At 41.7% G+C, this 23,243-nt stretch overlaps 1 protein-coding gene across 1 annotated transcript in view; it reads left to right on the forward strand.

Annotated features, from left to right (window-relative positions):
• The window catches only part of Fgd6 (FYVE, RhoGEF and PH domain containing 6), a 122,784-nt gene that overhangs the window by 94,901 nt on the left and 4,640 nt on the right, over window positions 1-23,243 (forward strand). Inside the window, exons 12-18 of the mRNA XM_027392647.2 lie at window positions 1,276-1,344; window positions 8,695-8,778; window positions 10,108-10,187; window positions 17,402-17,504; window positions 18,080-18,223; window positions 19,493-19,595; window positions 21,760-21,887. Of these exons, the coding sequence (XP_027248448.1) occupies window positions 1,276-1,344; window positions 8,695-8,778; window positions 10,108-10,187; window positions 17,402-17,504; window positions 18,080-18,223; window positions 19,493-19,595; window positions 21,760-21,887 (711 nt within the window). The remainder of the gene's footprint in view (window positions 1-1,275; window positions 1,345-8,694; window positions 8,779-10,107; window positions 10,188-17,401; window positions 17,505-18,079; window positions 18,224-19,492; window positions 19,596-21,759; window positions 21,888-23,243) is intronic.

Consider the following 23,243-nt stretch of genomic DNA (forward strand, 5'->3'; position numbering starts at 1 on the left):
AATTAGGAGAGAGGCAGAGGACCCCATGGGATTCCCATAAGGTAATTTAATGGGATCATTTGATTTTGTAATACCAACTGAACTCACACAGCTTTGAAGGCAATGCCATTTAAAGTCTGTAGAGAGGTCTAGAAGGGAAAGAGATTGCTGTTTTGATGCTCCTCACAGAGCACAGAAGTGGTCTAAGAAATGAATTCAGGAAGTTGCAAAATATAATTGTGAGGTCATTAGATGTGCCTCAACATCCGGTACACATAGGCCGTTATGTGTCAGTCCACAGACTACCCCTGGAGCCAATGCAGGATTTATGAAACTGATTGTTATGTCTGAATTCTTTTTAACATTTCTTTATAATTTTTGGTTCCATGTTTATCTCCCCCCCTCCCCCCCAGACAGGGTTTCTCTGTGTAGCTTTGGAGCCTATCTGGGCACTCACTCTGTAGACCAGGCTGGCTTCGAACTCACAGAGATCCAACTGTCTCTGCCTCCTTAAAGGCATGTGCCACCAATGCCCAGCCCATTTTTATCTTTTTAAGAAAAAAATTACATTATATTTATGTATGTGGGTGGGGGGGTTCTAAGGACAACTCTTGGGAGGCCTCCCTCCTTCTACCATGTAGGTCTCAGGGATTAAACTCAGGCCATGAGGCTTGCATCCCTTACCTTTAACCACTGAGCAATCTCAGTGGCCCCTCTTTATCTTTTTTAAGACAGTCTCATATAACCCAGGCTAGCCTTGAACTTGTTTTCCTCCTGCCTTCACATCCCAAGTGCTAGACTTACAGGATAGCACTCCACCACATGCCTGGTTTATTGAGGTGCTAAAAACTCAAACCCAGTGCTTCATGCATGCTAGGCAAGCATCCTGACAACCGAACAAATTGTCACCCGGTTTTTCTCTGAAAAAAATGTGTTTGTTCATTTTTATTTTATACTTATGAGAGTTTTACCTGCATGCGTATGTGTACCATGTGTCTGCAGTGCCCTCAGAGGCCAGAAGAGTGTGTCAGATCTCCGGAACTAGAGTTACAGGTTGCTGAGAGCTATGCTCTGCAATTAGTAATCTTACCAATCTTATCCCCTAGGCCTTCGCTCCAGCTCCCCACCTCCTGTTCTTTAGTCCCATTTTTAAATCGCTTGTAGGGTATAAAAAGAAACCAAAACCGTAAAAATCACAAAGAAACAATTCTGAGAGAATGTTGAAAGGAAATTCTATGTGTGTTGTTATTATGTGGCAATGATAGGACTAACTGAATGTTTGCTTGGATGAATTAGGTTTTTCTCAAAGAAGGCATTCTGATGAAGCTGTCTCGGAAAGTCATGCAGCCCCGAATGTTTTTCCTGGTAAGAGGCTCTGCACGGTTTCACATGTCCAGGTCATTGCTTAATGGAAGGCATGTATGGTAGATGAGCTAGTGTACTTAGTGGCTTGGGGGCGTTTTGGCAACCAGATCACTTGTTTCAAGCATAGGAAATGATGAGAACTGTTAGGCTTAACCAGAATTTTTTTTTCTTTTTGGAATTTAATTAATTTCATTTTAAATTTGGAAGAATTGTTTTAACCAATTGTTCATGCAGATTATAATATTTTAGTGTGAGTTAGAATCCATAAAACATTAAATCTCTACTACAACTTGGAAATGAAGCACATTGCTTTAGAATTTTTTTGACAGGTAACCTTTTCCTTTTATCCTTGTGTGCTTTTTTTTTTTTTTTTTTTAAATTTTATTTTATTTTATTAGTTCTAGTTAGGGAACAAGCTTATTTCAAGTCCCTTCTCCCTCTCCCTCCCCTCACCCCCAAACTTTCTCCCCCACCCCCAGCCCATCCCCCCAACCCCATCCACCCACTACTCCCCAGGCAGGGTAGGGCCCTCAACGGGAGCTCAGCAAAGTCCACCAAGTCTTCCTATGCTGATCCTGGGCCCTTCCCCATGTGTCCAGGGCCAGAGTGTAACCCTTCATATGGGATGGGCTCTCAAAGTCCCTTCTTGCACCAGGGAAAAATACTAATCCACTACCAGAGGCTCCCTGGAGTGCAGAGGCCTCCTTATTGACATCCATGTTCTGGGGTCTGGATCAGTCTTGTTCAGGCCTCCTGGACAGCATCTGGGGTCGATGTGCTCTCCCTTGTTCAGGCCAACAGTTCCTGTGGGTTTCTCCATCCTAGTACAGACCCCTTCGTTCTTCATTCCTCCCTCTCTTCAACTAAATTCCCGATTTCGGCTCAATTTATATCTGTGGATGTCTGTCTCTGTTTCCATCAGTCACTGGGTGAGGGCTCTAGGATGGCATAAAGAGAAGTCATCAATCTCATTTTAGGGGGAGGGTTTTTAGGTTATCCTCTCCACCATTGCCTGGATTGTCAGATCGTGTCATCCTTGTAGGTCTCTGGAGATCTCCCTGGTTCCTGATCCCTTCTCGGGCCTACAGTGGCTCCCTCTGATATCGTATCTCTCATCTTGCTCTCTTTCCTCTATTCTTCCCCCAACTCAATGTTTCTGCCCCTCCATTTCCTCTCCTCTTCTCCTCTTCTCTTGCTCTTATTGTAGCAGCTCCTTCCCCCCCCACCCTCATGCCCCCAATTAGTTCGGGAGTTCATGCCACTTCCATTCCTGGGGACCATTTAACCCTTAGAGTCCTTCATGTTTCCTAGTTTCTTTGGTGAAGAGCATTATATACTGGTAGTCTTTTGTTCTATGTCTAAAATTCATATATCAGTGAGTACATACCTTGCTTGTCTTTTTGTGACTGGGTTACCTCACTCAGGATGGTTTCCTCTAGTTCCATCCATTTGCCTGCGAATTTCAAGATTCCATTGCTTTTTTCTGCTGAGTAGTACTCCATTGTATAAATGTACCACATTTTCTCAATCCATTCTTCAATAGAGGGGCATCTAGGTTGTTTCCAGGTTCTGGCTATTACAAACAATGCTGCTATGAACATGGTTGAACATATGTCCTTGTTGTAAGTACATGCCCTATTTGGGTATATACCCAAGAGAGGAATGGCTGGATCTTGAGGTAGACTGATTCCCATTTTTCTGAGCAACCGCCATACTGATTTCCAGAGTGGTCTTACAAGTTCGCACTCCCACCAGCAATGGAGGAGTGTTCCTTTTTCTCCACATCCTCTCCAGCATAGATTGTCATTGGTGTTTTTTATTTTAGCCATTCTGACAGGCGTGAGATGGTATCTCAGAGTTGTTTTGAGTTGCATTTCTCTGATGGCCAATGATTTTGAGCACTTTTTTAAGTGTCTTTCAGCCATTTCAGATTCCTCTGTTGAGAATTCCCTATTTAGTTCTGCACCCCACTTTTTAATTTCGTTGTTTGGTGTTTTGGTGGCTAGCTTCTTGAGCTCCTTATATATTTTGGAAATCAGTCCTCTGTCAGATGTGGGATCGGTGAAGATCTTTTCCCATTCTGTGGGTGGTCGTTTTATCCTACTGACTGTTTCCTTTGCCTTGCAGAAGCTTCTCAGTTTCAGGAGGTCCCATTTATTAATTGCAGACCTCAATGTCTGTGCTTCTGGCGTAATGTTCAGGAAGTGGTCTCCTGTGCCAATTTGTTCAAGGGTAGTTCCCACTTTCTCTTCTAGAAGATTCAGTGTGACTGGATTTATGCTGAGATCTTTGATCCATTTGCACTTAAGTTTTGTGCATGGTGACAGGTATGGATCTATCTGTAATTTTCTGCATGTCCGAATCCAATTGTACCAGCACCATTTGTTGAAGATGCTGTCTTTTTTCCATTGTATAGATTTAGCACCTTTGTCAAAAATAAGGTATCCATAGGTGCGTGGGTCGATATCAGGGTTTTCAATTCGATTCCATTGGTCTATCAGTCTATTTTTGTGCCAATACCAAGCTGTTTTCAGAACTATGGCTCTATAGTAGAGCTTGAAGTCGGGGATGGTGATGCCTCCAGAAGATCCTTTATTGTAAAGAGTTGTTTTGGCTATCCTGGGCTTTTTATTTTTCCATATAAAGTTGAGTATTGTTCTTTCAATGTCTGTGAAAAACTGTGTTGGGATTTTGATGGGGATTGCATTGAATCTGTAGATTGCTTTTGGCAGGATTGCCATTTTTACTATGTTAATTCTACCTATCCAGAGCATGGGAGATCTTTCCATTTTCTGGTATCTTCTTTAATTTCTTTTTTTAAAGTCTCAAAGTTCTTATTGTACAGATCTTTTACTTTTTTGGTTAGTGTTACCCCAAGATATTTTATGTTGCTTGTGGATATTGTGAAAGGTGATGTTTCCCTGATTTCTTTCTCATTGGATTTATCATCTGTATATAGTAGGGCTACTGATTTTTTTGAGTTAATTTTGTATCCTGCTAACTTGCTGAAGGTGTTTATCAGCCGTAGGAGTTCCCTGGTAGAGTTTTTCGGGTCACTAATGTAGACTATCATGTCGTCTGCAAATAGTGAAAGTTTTACTTCATCCTTTCCAATTTGTATCCCTTTGATCCCCTTTTCTTGTCTTATTGCTATAGCCAGAACTTCAAGTACAATATTGAAGAGATATGGAGAGAGTGGACAGCCTTGTCTTGTTCCTGATTTTAGAGGAAACGCTTTGAGTTTCTCTCCATTTACTTTGATGTTGGCTATTGGTTTGGTATATATTGCCTTGATCATGTTTAGATATGTTCCTGTTATTCCTGTTCTCTCCAAGATCTTTATCATGAAGGGATGTTGGATTTTGTCAAAGGCTTTTTCAGCATCTAGTGAGATGATCATGTGGTTTTTCTTTTTCAGTTTGTTTATATAGTGGATTACATTGATGGATTTTCGTATGTTGAACCATCCTTGCATCCCTGGGATAAAGCCTACTTGATCATGGTGGATGATTTTTCTGATATGTTCTTGTATTCGGTTGGCCAATATTTTATTGAGTATTTTAGCATCGATGTTCATGAGGGATATCGGTCTGTAGTTCTCTTTCTTAGTCATATCTTTGTGAGGCTTGGGTATCAAAGTGATTGTAGCCTCATAGAAAGAGTTTGGCAATATCCCATCTGCTTCTATTGTGTGGAACAGTTTGAGGAGTACTGGAATTAGCTCTTGTTTGAATTTCTGGTAGAATTCTGCAGTGAAGCCATCTGGCCCTGGGCTTTTTTTGGTTGGGAGGCTTTTGATTACTGCTTCTATCTCATTAGGGGTTATAGTTCGATTTAAACTGTTTATCTGATCTTGATTTAATTTTGGTAAGTGATATTTATCCAGAAAGTTGTCCATTTCCTTTAGGTTTTCCAATTTTGTGGAATACAGGTTTTCAAAGTATGACCTAAAGATTCTCTGGATTTCCTCAGTGTCCGTTGTTATGTCTCCCTTTTCATTTCTGATTTTGTTAATTAGCGTGCTCTCTCTCTGCCTTTTGGTTAGTTTGGCTAGAGGCTTGTCTATCTTGTTGATCTTCTCAAAGAACCAACTCTTTGTTTCATTGATTCTTTGTACTGTTTTCCTAGTTTCTACTTTGTTGATTTCGGCTCTCAGGTTGATTATTTCCTGGCGTCTACTCCTCCTTGGTGTGTTTGCTTCTTTCTTGCTCTAAAGCTTTCAGTTGTTCTGTCAATTCTCTAATGTGACTTTCCTCCAGTTTCTTCATGTGAGCACTTAGTGCTATGAACTTCCCTCTTAGCACTGCTTTCAGGGTGTCCCATAAGTTCGGGTATGTTGTGTCTACATTCTCATTAAATTCTAGAAAGTCTTTGATTTCTTTTTTTATTTCTTCCTCAACCCAGGAATGGTGCAATTGGGAGTTATTCATTTTCCACGTAAATGTAGGTTTTCTGCAATTCGTATTGCTGTTGAATTCTAGCTTTAATGCATGGTGGTCTGATAAGATACAGGGGGTTATTTCAATACTTTTGTACCTGTGGAGGTTTGCTTTGCTGCCAACTATGTGGTCAATTTTTGAGAAGGTTCCATGTGGCGCTGAGAAGAAGGTATATTCTTTTGTGTTTGGATGGAATGTTCTATAGATATCTGTTAAACCCAGTTGTGTCATAACTTCTTTCAGATCCTTTGTTTCTTTGTTAAGTTTCTGTCTAGTAGTTCTGTCCAGTGGTATAAGGGGGGTGTTAAAGTCTCCTACTATAAGTGTGTGTGGTTTTATGTGTGGTTTGAGCTTTAGTAATGTTTCTTTTACAAAAGTGGATGCTTTTGTATTAGGGGCATAGATGTTCAGGATTGAGACTTCATCTTGATGGACTTTTCCTGTGATGAGTATAAAATGCCCTTCTTTATCTCTTTTGATTGCTTTCAGTTTAAAGTCTAATTTGTTAGATATTAGTATTGCTACCCCAGCTTGTTTCTTGAGCCCATTTGATTGGAAAATCTTTTCCCATCCTTTTACTCTGAGGTATCGCCTGTCTTTGAATTTGAGGTGTGTTTCTTGTAAACAGCAGAAGGATGGATTCTGTCTTCGTATCCATTCTGTTAGCCTATATCTTTTTATGGGTAAGTTAAGACCATTGACATTCAGGGATATTAACGTCCATTGTTCATTGGTTCTTCTTAGTTTTGGATTTATTGTTGGTGGTATCATTGCGTGTGGATTTTGCCCTTCTGTTTCTTTTTGTGTTTGGTGAAATTCGATTAACTACTGCCAGTGTTTTTGTGAGTGTAGTTATGTTCGTTGGGTTGGAGTTTTCCTTCCAGAGCCTTCTGTAGTGCTGGATTTGTTGATATGTATTGTTTAAATCTGTTTTTGTCGTGGAATATCTTGTTTTCTCCATCTATAGTGATTGAAAGTTTTGCTGGGTACAGTAGTCTGGGTTGACATCCATGCTCCCTTAGTGCTTGTAGGGTATCTATCCAAGACCTTCTGGCTTTCAGAGTTTCCATTGAGAAGTCGGGTGTGATTCTGATTGGTTTGCCTTTATATGTTACTTGGCCTTTTTCCTTTGCTGCTCTTAATATTTTCTCTTTATTCTGTAGATTTGGTGTTTTGATTATTATGTGTCGGGGCGACTTCTTTTTGTGGTCCAGTCTGTTTGGTGTCCTGTAAGCTTCTTGTACTTTCATAGGCATATCCTTCTGTAGGTTGGGGAAGTTTTCTTCTATGATTTTGTTGAATATGTTTTCTGTACCTTTGAGCAGTATTTCTTCACCTTCTTCTACACCTATTATTCTTAGGTTTGGCCTTTTTACGGTGTCCCATATTTCCTGGATATTTTGTGTTAGGGTTTTGTTGGACTTGAGGTTCTCTTTGGTGGATGAATGTATATCCTCTAGCGAGTCTTCAGTGGCTGAGATTCTCTCTTCCATCTCTTGAATCCTGTTGGATACACTTACATCTTTAGTTCCTGATCGTTTATCCAACCTTTCCATTTCCAACATGGTCTCATTCTGTGTTTTCTTTATTGTGTGTATTTCAGCTTTCATGTTTTGAACTATTTCAAGAGCTTCCTTCACTTGCTTGGATGTTTTTTCTTGGCTTTCTTTAGATTCTTTAAGAGATTTATTTATTTCTTGAATTTTTTGGTTTGTCTTTTCCTCCAATTCATTTAATTTTTTGTTTGCTTTCTCTTCTATTTCTTTAAGGGATTTTCTTGTTTCCTCTTTAAAGGTCTCTATCAACTTGCTGAGATAATTTTTGAGGTCCATCTCATCTTCATGCTCTGTGTTGGGCTTTTCAGCTCTTGCCGGAGTGGAGTCCCTAGGTTCTGGTGGTGTCATGTTGGTCTTTGTGTTGTTGAGTGAAATCTTATTCTGTCTTCTCCCCATATCCTTTTAGTGGGTGCGGGTGGGTTCTCTCTATCTCCTCTTGTGGCCCAGTGGTGTGTGGGGGCTAGGAATTCGATGTCCACAACTCTAGATGATCTCGACGCTCCTGGTGGTCTCCTCGCTAGTTCCTAGTTTCTCGGTCGTTCGGCGGAATGGAAGAGTGGGGTGCTACCAGATTTGGGGCACAGGGAGCTCCTCCCTGCCTGGGCTTGTCTGGCCCAAGCCGGCAGGCACAGGCGGGGGTGGTGGGATGGGGGTGGTGGGGTGTTCTGGTCTGGGGTCGGGAGCGGGCAGGAGCTCACTCACCTAGTTCCAGGTCAGTCTGCGGCGGCGGAATGTAAGAATGGGGTGCTAGCAGATTGGTGGGGCAGGGGGCTCCTCCCTCTCTGGGCGTGTCTGGCCCAAGCCGGCAGGCTCAGGCGGGGGTGGTGGGATGGGGGTGGTGGGGTGTTCTGGCCTGGGGTCGGGAGCGGGCAGGAGCTCACTCACCTAGTTCCAGGTCAGTCTGCGGCGGCGGAATGTAAGAATGGGGTGCTAGCAGATTGGTGGGGCAGGGGGCTCCTCCCTGTCTGGGCGTGTCTGGCCCAAGCCGGCAGGCTCAGGCGGGGGTGGTGGGATGGGGGTGGTGGGGTGTTCTGGCCTGGGGTCGGGAGCGGGCAGGAGCTCACTCACCTAGTTCCAGGTCAGTCTGCGGCGGCGGAATGTAAGAATGGGGTGCTAGCAGATTGGTGGGGCAGGGGGCTCCTCCCTGTCTGGGCGTGTCTGGCCCAAGCCGGCAGGCTCAGGCGGGGGTGGTGGGATGGGGGTGGTGGGGTGTTCTGGCCTGGGGTCGGGAGCGGGCAGGAGCTCACTCACCTAGTTCCAGGTCAGTCTGCGGCGGCCTCCTTGTGTGCTTTTAATATCTTTGTTGCTGAAATTGGTTTTTTGTCAGTGGCCTTGTGTTATGTTTCTCCTTCCAGTTTAATGATGCCCTGCTGTATACAACACCCATGCAGTCTGGGATGTACAAATTGAACAACATGCTCTCATTGGCTGGAATGAAGGTCTGTGTGCATGTTACATTTTTCACTTTCGAAAACATCTGTTGAGAACCCATAAGATAGTTGTCTTTCTCGAACCCTGCTTCTGTTTGTTTGCTGCTACTTATGTATCTGTTCCTGTCAGTGCTTCATTCTGTGTTAATTTATTCAAGGGATAGTTATTGAGAACTACTATAAACAAAAACAGTAACTGATTTGGTAAAAAATGTGAGGATGAATTAAAGGATGATTCGTTTTGTGTCTGCCTCTTCCAAAACCTCCCTGTGCCCTGAGACTTTGCAGTGATGCAGAAGTAGCACCTGTGAGTACACAGTGATAAGGACCATTCTTCAGGCACACTTAACACACTTAGGAGTGTAAGGAGGGTTTGGCAGCACGCACTCTCACCTCTTGGGAGGAGGAGGCAAGAGGAGTAGGAGCTCAAGGGCTTTCTCAGCTACATAGTGAGTATCATGCTAGCTTCAGCTACTTGAGACTCTGCCTAAATATAACAGAAATAAATAACAAATATTGGGATTTAGAGCCAAAGACAAGTGGATGGTGTATACCTTTAATTCCTGTGCACAGAGGCTGAGCTAGGAGGATTGTTTGAGGTCAGGAGCTCAGGACCATCTGAGACATCACAGTAGAACTGTCATCTCAAATATATATACATGCTTTTTTGTATATGTTTAAAAGGCTTGGTTTGGAGTTGTATTTTTATTTTATTGCCCAGGCTGGCCTGTGTGGTTGAGACTGGCATTGAGTTCTTTATCCTTCTCCCTCGATCTCCCAAGTGCTAGGATCATAAATGAGAACCAAGCTTTGTATAAGCTAGAGTTGACTCTGTAGCACAGGCTAACTTAGAAGTCAAGACATCTTCTGCCTTAGCTTCCTGAGTGCGGAAATCACAGGTGTGAGCCTGCATAGCCAAGAAGAGCATGGTGCTTTTGGTTGCTATGCTGCTTTTGATAGATAGCTGGTGAATACCAGGTGCTGCCATAGTGAGACCCTTTCCCAAATAAAACATAAAGCAGAAACCACCACTTGAGAGAGAATCAGGGAAGCCTTTGTGGAGAAAGACAGTGAGACTTAGGGATAACCTAGGCTGCCACGCTAGGACACTGGGAAAGGCATCCTAGAGTGCATATTATGACCTAAGGCTTGGAGATGGGGAAGTCAGGCCTGCATGCAGATATTTAAATTCATCTGGAACATCATAAGAGTAGATGACAGAGGACAGTAAAGAAAGCTGAGTGAGGAGACTACCAGGGGTCTGGGCAACTTCAGCTACTATTGACATGTCAGACTTATAACACAGTAAGTTTGACAGATATGTGTACCTTCTTCCAGGTTAGAAAACCCACCCAAGAAGCATATCAGAATGAATTAAAGATTGAAAGTGTGGAGCGCTCTTTCATCCTCTCAGCCAGGTAAGTGCGCACGCACGAGTGCGTGCGTGCGTGTGTGCGTGCGTGCGTGCGTGCGTGCGTGCGTGTGTGTGTGCGTGTGTGTGTGTGTGTAGTCATCCCATAGTCACATATACATACACACACATACTCGTTTTGACAGTATAGCTGGCTCAGATATTTTTTTTATTATAGTTTTTGACATTTAGGTCAGCTGCTAGATATTTTATTTATCCCTTTCCTAAAACTTGTTCCCGTTTTTGGACACATTATAACCAAGCACATGACAGAGCTGATACAAGAAATAGCAGTATTCTTCTATGTAGAATAATAATATTAATGCTGGAACTTGTTATGCTGATAACCTTTTAAAAGTATTGCAAAGTCTTCTATAGTTTAACATAATGTGTTTAAGAACACTTAGTGCTATGTACTTTACTAGAAAGATTTCATGTATCATTTATGGTTCATAAGGCATGCAGTAGTTATCTCTTTAAACATGAAGAAACCATGTTACAAAAAAGTTGAATTTGCTCTCAATATAGCTAACAAAGACAGAATAGCAATCACAGTCTTTTGCTTATATGTGTATATATGTGTGTTGTTACAGTTGTGTATGATATCAGATTAGCCTCAAACTGAAAAGTGACTTATGTGTAATATAAACATGTCATAAGGGCTGGGCTTCATGGCACACACAGTCATTCAAGATCATTCTCCTCTACATAGTATGTTTGAGGCCAACTTTGACTATGCGATTCCCTGTCTGAAAACAACAGGAAAGCTACAGTGTAAATCAAGCATTAAGGAAACCCAAAGTCATATAACTCATACATAAACATAACTCATATATTGCACTTCACTCTACTTTACAGATACTGTGTGCTTTAATTCGTGTTTGTTAATTTGTTTGTTTTGAGGCCAGATCTCCTTATGTGGTCTAGCTGGCCCCAAATTATCAGCAGTCTTCTCCTTTCTGTGTTGCAGGATTACAGGCACATACTACCATGCCCACTTCAATATTGTATATTCTATGAACTGAAAATTTGTGGCAACCCTACACAGTCTCCCAATGCCCCTTTCCTTTTCTTTTTATAAATTAAATACCTGTGTGTCTGTGTTTGCATGTGTGCATGTAAGGAGGGCAGAGTAGGGCTTCAATGTCATTGGAACTGGAGTGCAAGTGTTTGTGGAATTCTGAGCTTGTTAGTGGGTCCTTGTGATGGCTCAGCAACCTTTGTAGCTACTGAGCCATCTTTTCAGTCCTGTTTCCTTTTTCTGACAGCATATGCTCACTCAATGTGTCTCCCTGTCCTATTTTTGTAATACTATATTTAGTTTTTTCATTGTATCTTTTCATGATCTGTACTATGTGATCATTGATGTTAACATTTAATTGGTCTTGGGTAGTATGAGCATGCCTGTGTGATGCTCAACTTAAGAAATGTTTATTTTTTCTGACTGAACTGAATGTTTCCCTGTATTTTCTCCTTTGCCATGTCCTCCTTATTTTCTTAGCCAAAATAACCTTACAATGGCCTGTGAGTGTCCAACCAAAAGAAGAGTTACACATCTCTCACTTTAAATCAAAAGGTAGAAGTGATCAAGATTAATAAGGAAGGTGTACCAAAAGCCCAGGCTGCTGAAAATTAGGCATTTGGGGCCAGTTAGCCAAGTTGTAAATGGGAAGGAAAAGTTCTTGAAGACAGTTAAATGTGCTACTCCACTGAACAAACAAACAAAAGCAGGCTTGTGTTTATGGGGGACATTTGAGTAGTGTAGATAGAAAAGGAAACCAGTAACAGCATTCTCTTAAGTCAAAGCCTAGTCTAGAGGAAGACCCTTTTCAGTTCTGTGCAAGTCCAGAGAGGTAGAGACACTGCAGCAGGATGTGTGAGGAAAGCAGGGGTTGCTTCCTGAGCGTTATGTTGTGTCTCAGAGCATGCCAACAGAAGGTGAATATATAAAGCAGCACGTACTGATGTAGAAGCTGCAGTGAGTTATCCGGAAGATGGAGCTGAGGTGATTGAAGAAGGTGTCTATGCCAGCCAGCAGGCCTTCTCTATAAATGGAACAGCCTTCCTTTAGTAGATGATGCATCTAGACCCTTCATAGCTGGAGAGAGAGTCATTACCTGGCTTCCAGCTTACGTCCCCATGCATGCTATCCTACTTCCCATCTTTCTGCCTTTCCCAGGGAGCTCCTCTGCCTGAACTTCATCACTTTATTTAGTCAGTAATATGGAGCCTCTGCCTTTGGCTAAGCGTTGTGCTAGCATAGAGGCATAGTGAATGGTTAAAAGTGCCTTTCTTCACTAAGCCTGTATCCACTAGGGCAGATATGTGCTTGGCAAATATGAACCCAAGTAAAGTAAGGATCACTATAATTAAGTAGGCTACAGGAAGAGTACTAATTGTCATGAGGGTGATAAGCAAGCTAGATTTAGGGGAGAAAGGGCATGGAGATAGGCCTTAAAGGCTTGTTGTGTTCACTGATTTATGAAGGGTAAGTGTTGTATAACTAGGCAAAGGGAAAAGCAAAGGCCTCCTGGTGTTTCACAGCACTGACTACAAAGGCTCTAAGGTAGAAGGAGCATGTAGTATGAGCTAGGAAATGACACAAGAAGCACCCAAGAGAAGCTTGGAGGGCCTGCTAAAGCAGGACCACCTTGTAGATTTGGGTCTTTAGCATAAGATCCATAGGAAAGCCACTTAATGGTTTATAACAGCGACCAGTGTGATCAGAAAATTTCACTCCTGTCTGGACAGCACATGGGGAAAAGGTGATTAATTGAACACAGAAGATGAAAGGAAGGGTTATTCATCACGAGTTGGCAGGTTTATGGGCTATATGGTGATGATGCGATTCCTGTGATAGGTAGCACTTGAAGGAGAACAGTTGAGGGACAAATCAGGGTTGGTGTGTACATTGAACATGTGGAATGTCAGCATGGATCCTCCCACATGCAATGATTTCAGTGTCAGAAGGACGCCTGGGCTGGATGCACATGTGTGAATGCCAGCATCTTGGAGATGACCAAAATAATGACGGTGCACAGACACTGCTGCTCCCTGTGAGACTCTGTGATTCTTCAAGCCCTGCCAGCCCCACTGCGGGCCTGCCCTGCCACCTCAATATAACAATGTCCCTCTTTTATGCATGCATTATATGCTGGTTACTTTTTCAGCAGAGTGAGATGTGAACCTTTAGCTGAAGCCTATTTTGTATGTCCAGTTCACAGTCCCTAACCTATCATAACAGCCCAGTAAACGTAATTCAGAAGAGTCACAGAAATGTGGCCTTTAAGCATCAGCATTGCACCCTGCCATCAGTGCAAACATTGGTGTGGCAAGGTCTGGCATACCAGAAATCCTTTTACTTGGGCAGTTTTTCCTCTCAGTAATTCATTGCAGAAGAAAATAAATTTACTTGATAAAATTTGCCTTCTGATTATGTACACATTCTATGAAAAACATAGTACTCAGCCTGTTTGTCAGTTTGACGAAGATATGGATTTTTCTGCTAATTGTGTTACAAAAGGCCTAGCATGTCAGCACTGTATGCTTCAGGCAAATGTGTGTGGTCTGCAAGAAATGTGTTATCAAGAGCTAGTAAACATTGTCTTGGCAGAAGCCCACACAAGGGAGCGCCAGGAATGATTAAACAAAAGAACAGCATATGTGACATGATTTGTACAGTCAAATCACATTTCTCATGCTCCCAGGGCTCCAAAAAAATCCAACAGCAATTCTCAAATTAGCCATCTGCCTTTCTGTTTTCAGTTACTTCGAGCAAAAAGTGGGTGGTAGAAGGAGAGCTGGTAATGATTCATAAATGTTTGCCCAGAAGTCTTAAGTGTCTGTTCCTGTGTTGTAGTTCTTCAGAGAAAACATACCAGATGGTACTGCCCTGGTGGTGAAGGGTTCAGCCCTTCACTACACTTGGGTCTTGTGTGAGTCCATAACTCAGGAAGCTGTCATTGATAAACCAGTGTCTAATATTGGCGGTCCACAGTTCCTCATCTGTACATAGTGACAATGTCTGCTAATGTAGTGGGTGGAACTAAGATCCAGTGGGTATCCCAGGGACTCTGAAGATAAGAAATGATGACATTTGGGAAACATTTTAGTGCTGTTGGTTGAGTATCGTAACTATTAATCAGCAGTTGTTTTTGGCAATAATGCTAGAATAGTAGAAGTAACGGGCAGATTTTATTTGGTTTAGAAAGAAAAGTGTTATTTCTTGTTGTGTTCTTTGTAGTAATAGAAATTTGGGAACTATTAATTTGCCAATATCATTTGTAAATTCTTCTGTCAATATGAATAAATATCCTAAATGGCATTTATCAGGGAAGTACGTTACTGAAAATATTTATTATGGGAAAGGCAAGTGGTTCTAGCTTCTTCTGCAGTAACAAGGGAACTAGGGCTGTAGCAGATAGTTGTTAGAGTTCTTAGTCTGGAATTCTTAAGTTCTTCCCAGTATTGATCCTCCAGCCCTGGCAAAGTGGGAGGAAGACAAAAACAATCCAAAAACCAGTACCCTGTGCCCATCCATATGTCTCTGTATTCACAATTTAGAGTTTTGTTTATTTTGTTCTTATTTCATTTATTCATACTTATTCATTTAATATAGTTGATATGCATTGAATACATATGATAATTAAAATATATAATATATATTATATTGAATTATTTATACTTAAAATTAGAGTGAATAATGCAATGAGTCGATTTCTTGTCTTACATTTTCTAAAGTATTTTAAATCCAACTGTAGTTGTCAGATCTTTTGCATACTTTAATATCACTCTCTAAGAAATACAGAGATTTCCTTACACTATTATGTTCCCATTATGAAGGATCTATTTCATTATGATAGATTTTAAATTGATTGTCTCTTCTCCTTTCCTTTCCATGTATATCTATAGATTATCATATTTATATTCCCTAAAGTGTACCTGGAAGGTTTGAATATGCAAAACAAATTTTAAATGACTTCATAACTGTCTTGACACTAATAATGAATGGGAATTAACCACAGAGTGTGGGAGGAGAGGTATGGTTGAAAAAGGCAAAAGGAGAATGCCTTTTTCCAGGCAGGCCTCTTCTCTGGCTTGTTCATAATGGAGTTGGGTTAAAGATAGCTCCTGGTGAAGGATGTCTAGGAACTAAACGCAGTGTGCTGAGTGGTGGCCGAGCCCTCATACCACAGGCACCCACAGTTTACTGCTCCAGCGTATGGTTTATGGTGCTAACGATATGTCCTTGTCACCTCACCATCTTCTGTCTTTCTGGTTCTTTCATAGTGCCTTTACATAGTATCACAGTTTGTTGTGTGACTCTGTTTATCTCAAATATCTAAAGGTTAACAAAGTTAGCAAAGACAGAGCAGCTAGACCTGTATGTTTAAGTCAGTTTCTGCTGGCCTCAATAGGCCTTAAACTTCAGTCATCAAACATTTGTTGTTAGTAAGTCCTACTTTTCATAAACAAGAGTTGAGTCCAACTTACATATACATTATGCTGTAGCAGATCTAATTTTTAAACAAGAGTTGTTACATACAAGCATTTGTAGTAGTTAACTTTATGTGTATATCTATATGTAACTATCAACTCTTTCTGTTTTAAGTTTTAAGCTTTGTTAAAGATTTTACAGATTTTTAAACCATACCCATTTAATTTACAAATTTTGAGATACAAAAAGTTTACACAATGATCTTAAGAGATTTTTTTGAGAGCAGAGAGATAGGAGATTTTTAAGAGTGGAAAGCAGAGAAAATTTAAAGATAAGATATTTTGGGGGATTAATTTTGTGTGTGTGTGTGTGTGTGTGTGTGTGTGTGTGTGTGTGTGTGTGTGTTGGCAGAAATTGTTAAAAATCTGCAAGTGACCAGCAGTTGTTGTGCACACTTTTAATCCCAGCACTCAGAAGGCATACGCAGATGGATCTCTGCAGAGCAAGTTCCAGGACAGCCAGGGCTACACAGAGAAATCCTGACTCAAAACACAAAAACAAAATGAATCTTCGGCAATTTGGAAATTGTGTGTGTCAGTTTGGGGCCATTGAGCTGTACTGAGGCCAAACCATTTACAGTAAGACAGTGAGGCTTTAATGTACTATTTGAGTCCAAGGAGGAAATAGATTGGAGAAGGCAGGTGAATCATGTTACAGGAGCAAAGAGACAGGTGGGAAAAGAGCCAGGAGCAGAGCAAAGATGAGATGGGAAAGACTTGGGGCAAAGAGTCAGGAACAGGAACCCTCTCCAGAGGGAGCATTCCAATAGACGGGGAGAGAGAAGTGCCTTAGTAGAGAGATGCCCTGAATCACAACAGAGAGACATACAGCAGAGCCCAGTGAGCCAGTGAGAGGCAGAGAGCATAGGAGGCTCCAGGAGCGGAGGGACTGAGAGGACACTTACCAAATACACAAGGAGAGATGAGCACTTAGAGCAGGTGGAGGAGAAGCAGCTGAAGAGACAAACTCTAAAATTTGGAGTAGAGTATGGTACATGTCAGAAGCCAGCAGAACAAATGATCCATACCTTGGGTGAAACAGTGAGGATATCAGCACCAGATTATATGAGAAGGAGCACAATAAAGAAACTGTTGACATGATATAGGAAGATTTTTACTGTAGACAGGGGTAGGGAGGGAGGCAGCCAAAGGCATCTGGAAGAATCAGAGCAAGAATCAGAGCAAATGTGTTTATTTACGAGAGAGAAAGAAGTAGATTGAACATGGCCAGTGACCGGGCATGGGCAGGGCTAAGGAAGTGGAGGAATGTGAGAAAATAGAATAGAGCATAGTGAGTGAGAGAGAGAGAAAGAAAATGGGAAAGAGAGAAAGTGGGAGAGGGAGACAGAATGAGACTATAGCAGGAATAGTGGGGGGAAACAGAGGGGAAAGTTTGCCATTATACATAGAACAAATGGGTATCTGGGTGGAAGGAAGCCTGGGGAGGTGAAAAGGGCTAGTATGCTGTCATGGACTCTGACATGCCTATCATGCCCTTGTGATACTGGGGGAGCCTGGAGGCCACTGTGGGCTTTGATATGCAACCCCAAGTAGCCCTGTGTCCCTTCTGCCAGAGGTAAGAAAATGACTCCTTTTGGAGGGAATAGCCTTTGGAGCTGACAGGAAGGTAGTATTAGTTGCCTAGGGAGAAGGAAAAGGAGAAAAAAAGGACAGAAGGACTCGGTGTGCTGATACCTTCTTGATGGAACCTTTTACTCCCATCAGTTCTGCCACAGAAAGAGATGACTGGCTGGAGGCCATATCCAGGTCAATAGAAGAGTATGCCAAGAAGAAAATCACCTTCTGCCCCAGCAGGAGTCTTGATGAGGTACTGTCCTTCTTGTCTTCTTCTAGGCTTGCTTCAGGGTGTTGCTTTTCGTTTAACTATAAGGAGTTCACAGAGGGTTAGAAAAGGAACCTGTTTTAAGAGATAGATTGGAGGAGGTATGTGTACTCCAAGTTTCTCCTAGTTACAAGACTTAAGTGTAGGATTTTTTTATTTATGAGAGAGAGAGAGAGAGAGAGAGAGAGAGAGAGAGAGAGAGAGAGAGAGAAAGAGTGTGTGTGTGTGTGTGTGTGTGTGTGTGTGTGTGTGTGTGTGTGTGTGTGTGTGTGTGTATGCCTGAGTGTGTATGGGAAGGGAGTGTGTGTCTCTGTGTTGTAAGAAATGAACTCGGGGCCTTCCTCACACTAAGCATGTGCCCTACCTTACTCAGCTCTCTCCCAAGCTTTCACTGTAGGGAACTGAGGAAGAGGAAGCAGGAATAGCGTAAGGAAGAAGCTAATCATCTCAGCACCATGAGCATCTTTTACAGATACTTTTGCCAAAAGAGGATTTACTAAGACTTGGTTCCATCACAGGCAGTGTGCACCAAGTAATCAGAAGTCATTCTTCTTCCACAGGACTCAGAAAAGAAAGAGGAAGTTAGTCCTCTTGGGTCAAAGGCTCCCATCTGGATTCCTGATACCAGAGCCACCATGTGTATGATTTGCACAAGTGAATTTACTCTGACCTGGAGAAGACATCACTGCAGGGCCTGTGGAAAGGTCAGAAGGGACAGTATCTATCCCTGTTGTGATTTCTGTGTCTCTGGGCTAGTCACTGTGAGGAATATTCTCTCGGAAGTCATTGTAGTATATGAAACAGAAAAGCAATAGCAGTGAAAACCACAGATGTTAGCTTATCTGTATAGTCTGGGTTGGAGTAGGGAACATTGTTGGAGACTTTCCTTCCTCCACTCTCTACCCACTGTTACGGTATTACTGCAGCCATAAAGAACCTATATTCAAAAATGAAAGCTAATCCAGGCATGGTGGCACATGCCTGCAAGTCCCAGCCCTCAAAAGGATAAAGCAAGTTCAAGGCCAACCTTTTTTGTTTTAAAACACAAAACAACCCCCAACTCTATAGACTCTTACTCATATTACAACTTAGTTTTTTAGCCACCTCATGTAGACAAGGATCAGTAGGAAGGACCCTATATTTTTGCTGTCCTGGAGCTCTCTATGTAAACTAGTCTGACCTTGATTGAACTCACAGAGCTCCACATGCCTCTTCCTCCTGGATGCTGGGATTAAAGGTGTCATCACACCTGGCCCAGTTAATCAATTTATAAAGAGTAAAGATTTACTTTAGCTTGCAATTTTGGACTTTAGTGCATTGTCTTGGCCTGTAGCATTGGGGTGAAGGCACCATGTCATGTGGAGAGAATGTAGTGGGCAAAGTCATGTACTCAATTGGTAAGAGTAAAAAAAGTGGAAGAAATGACCCCACAATCCTCTTTGAAGGTACCCACCCTAGTGACCTTTTAAAGTTTGTGCCACCTCCTACTAGTGCCGAAGTGGGGACTTTCACAAGTACCCTTGGAAGATATTTCCAATCCACACAGAAGTATGAGCTTTCATGGTTCCTTTAGCAGGATGAGCTTAGTAAGAGAGAACTCCTTCAAGGATGCAGCTCGGCCCATAACCTGGTAGAGTCTCAGAGAGTTGTTGCTGTGGCAGGGACGACACTTAGGATCAGGGGTACCAGTGAGACTGACAGACGTTCCTGCACACTAGGCAGTGTTCTGGAGGTTTGCATGAGTTAGCTCTGCTGAACACATTGTTTATAAAACAAGCACTCAGGGTTTATGTGCAGCTCCTCTTTGTATGTGGTCTTTAAGTTAGCTCACTACATGCCAGAATGCCATGAGATAAGTGAGATTCAGTCCTTGTCAAACTTTTTTGATGAATGAACACTGCTATAAACTGTAGCCTTTTTACGGCTTGTAATCAAAAGTTTTTCTGAATGAAATAATTGCAATGTGTTTTCAGATTGTGTGCCAAGCTTGCTCATCAAATAAATATGGCTTAGATTACCTGAAAAGGCAACTGGCAAGAGTATGTGAACACTGCTTCCAAGAACTACAGAAATTAGGTAACATAAAAATAAACATTTAACCAAAGTCTCTCCCTCAGATGCTTTCAACCTCCTAAAAACATGTTGGGTATGAAGCATGATTGCTGAACTTGTCTTAATTCCTAGTCTTCTCTAACTTGAGTTTTATGGTGATTCTAAGAGAAATTAGACTTGTCCTTTTTCTTTGTTTTTTTTTTTTTTGTTTGTTTGTTTGTTTAACAATGTGAAATGGTTTTGCTAGGAAAATACTGAATTGAGCCAGGCGGTGGTGGCGCACGCCTTTAATCCCAGCACTCTGGAGGCAGAGGCAGGCAGATCTCTGTGAGTTAGAGACTAGCCTGGTGTACAAGAACTACTTCCAGGACAGGCGCCAAAGCCACAAAGAAACCCTGTCTCGAAAAACCATAAATAAATAAATAAAATGCTGAATTGTTACTGAATGAAATGCTTAACACAGTTAAAAGGTAAACTTTAATTTGTGACCAATTTCAAAATTTCCACTTACTATTTTTCACTTACATTCTTTTAGATTTATTTATTTTTGTGTATGAGTGTTTTTCCAGAAGGAAGATAGTGAGCACATGGATGTGTGGAGTCCTCAGGTCAGAAGCGGGTATAGGATCCCCTGGGACTGCTGTTAGGAATTGTCATGTGCTGCCATGTGGATGCTGGGAGTCGAACTGGGTCCTCTGCAAGAACTGCAGGTGGCCTTAACCATTGGGCCATTTCTCTAGCCCTTGTTTTTCATTTTGAGATAGATTTTCTTTCCTTTGTCCACTATACCCCGTCGAGTTCAAGGGATCAAACCCACAGTTTTGCACATGTGAGGTGTGTGCTGTACCACAGAGCTACAGTCTTAATCCCCCAAATATTTTTATCTGCAGAGTCATTCAGTGTGGGAACATACAAGCTGGCACTTTGTTGGTGACTTCTGCTTCATTAAATGATTGATTAGGAGATTTTTCTGTGCACCTTTATTTACTTATTTATTTATTGAGATAGTTTCTCTTTGTAATTCAGATTATTAGCCTAGCACTCCCAGCTTCCAAATGTTGCCACCACTCTTGGCAGGTGTGACTCTTTGAATAAATACAAGGTATTTTGTATCTGCCTTCTTAGTATCTGCAAGCATTATTTGCGCACAGGCAAAGTAAACTCAGCTGAGAGGACTGCTCAAATCTATATTTTAAGTTTCTGAAATCTATAGGATCTAAATTATAAAATCATCATCCTTTATAACCATGAAAACCAGCTATAAAACTAGATGTCATGCTATTTTAGAATCCTGTTTTTATAAGTCAGTAGTTATTGTTTGTATAAGTTTTTGAAGACATACCCGTCTCTTCTTTGTCAGCCTTTCTATTCCCTTCTTTGTTCTTTGCGTATACCAATGTGAAATGTTAACAGTCATCTCTCATCACCCACCTCTACTTGGTCAGTAGATCTTGTCAGTTTTATTTCAGAAACTCTTGATTTTTATGAAACAGAAAATGATTGATTTAGAGCCAGGCAATGCGGCTCACACTTATAATGCCAGCACGTGGGAGGCTGAAGCAGGAAGATTATCATGAGGCCAAACTGTTCGTATCCACCCCCAAATTCCAGGTTACTTATAGCCACCCCCACCCTGTTATTTCCCCTAGCATCATGATTCAACAAGCAGATTTTCTGGTTCATACGTCTCTTCCATTGTCTATATTAACCTCTTTAAGTCAGTAGGGAAGTTTGTAAAATTAATGGCATACTTGTATGTTTGAGAATTTATTTATCTATTTATTTATTTATTTATGACTTATTGAAATAGAGTCTATGGTAAGAAGGGATGGACCTTGAACTCCCAATCCTCCTACCTGTGGGTGACAGACATGCGCCACCATGTCCATGTCCATCACAAAGAATGTTTACTTTATGTTTTGGTACCAAGGATTGAACCTTTTGTACATACAAAGCAGGCACCCTATCACTGAGCAGTGTTCCTGTCAGAATTCTTAAGACTCAGAAATGTGGTCTTTTCTTATGGTTTGTAGTTTAAAAATTTTTATATAATCAGCTCAACTCCTGCTCAGTTCTTGCTTCCACCTTCGTCTCCTGACAGCCCTTTCATGGGTATTTTGTACATCGTTGTTTACTGGTTTTAGTGGCAATGCATGCTTACTGCATGAGCACACCTGCTCTGTTACAGATCACCAGCTGCCTCCTAGGATTGGATCTCCTGGGAATCACAAGTCTCCTTCAAGTGCCTTGTCGTCAGTCTTGCACAGTATCCCATCCGGGAGGAAACAGAAAAAAATCCCAGCTGCTCTCAAAGAAGTGAGTGCTTTCATTAAACTTGACAAGGCTGAGTTCCATAAAGGAGGGTGTCACTATCCATTACTATTAGGGCTTGAATTTTAACACTCTGGGTATGCAGATGCCTTGCAGTCTTTATCTTTTTCATGGCCTGAGTGGTTGACAGAATGGCTACAGAAAGCTTTGGAGAACATTTATTGCAGTCATAGAAAGTAGACATAGACATCATTTTAAAAGGGAAATGTACAAACTCCTTCTGGCCATTTCACCAGCTTTTACTGATCTTTACTTGTTTGGTTTGGTTAGATACAAAACAGTTTAGGCCAATTTAGGGAATGTCTATGAACTATTTCTTTAATCCTTCAATTTCTGGATCTAAATTCCTAACTTTGAAATCCTTGTTAAGCATGATGGTTTACATGCCTGTAGCCTTAGCTATTCTGTAGACTGGTCTAGGGGGATCACTTGAGCCTAGGGGCTCAGGGCCATGCTAGGCAACATAGCAAGGCCTATCTTTGAAATGAAGAGGTACGGATGGGCAGAGAGATCAGGAGTTCAAGGTCACCCTCAGCTACACAGTAAGTTTAAGGTTAGCTAAAGTTATATGAGATCCTGTCTTAAGAACTCAGACATAAGCAAAAAGTGATACAAGTTTTATGAACCAGGTAATTAAGTTGGTTAATGTGAATTTTACTTTTGAAAAGATAATAGAGGGATATTCATAGTCAGTACTGACTGATTTTTTTTGTGGGGCACATAAATTAATTCTAAAAGAGGAATATGGACCAGTCAGATTGCTCAGTGGGTAAAGGCACTTGCTGCCAAACCTTATACCTTGAGTTCAATGTCAGTCCTAACAGCCCTAGTTTAACCCCCTAACAGCCAGAGTTTAACCCTGTGGGTGACCCATGTGGTAGGAGGAAAGAACTAACTCACTCTCTATCCCCTACCCTTCTCCTCAGTTGTTCCTTGGCTTGCCTGGAGCTTGCCATGTAGACCTGAGCAACAGATACAAATATATGTGCCCCCCCAAAAATGCAGCCCGAGAAAAACATTTGGTAGGCTTTGGATTATTTCTATTCTGACAAACCAAAGAACACAGCTGAGCCCGCAGAGACAGAAGCCCGTGCAGGAATGGGCAAGCCAGGCCTAGCTCTGGGATCATCTCAAAAGGAAGGATTTTCATACCCATGCTGACAGACTTCAGACTGTAGGATATAGACTTGGGAATGTCAGGTCCACAGGAAATTCCAGTTCTCCAAACTCCAAGAGGCAGTCCAAAATCCAAAAATGGGCTCAACCTGGACTATAGGACAGATAAAAGACAGTATTCCTGGGCTGGAGAGATGGCTCAGAGGTTAAGAGTACTGACTGCTC

This window comes from Cricetulus griseus (genome assembly GCF_003668045.3).
Source record: "Cricetulus griseus strain 17A/GY chromosome 1 unlocalized genomic scaffold, alternate assembly CriGri-PICRH-1.0 chr1_0, whole genome shotgun sequence".
In the NCBI taxonomy this organism is placed as follows: domain Eukaryota; kingdom Metazoa; phylum Chordata; class Mammalia; order Rodentia; family Cricetidae; genus Cricetulus; species Cricetulus griseus.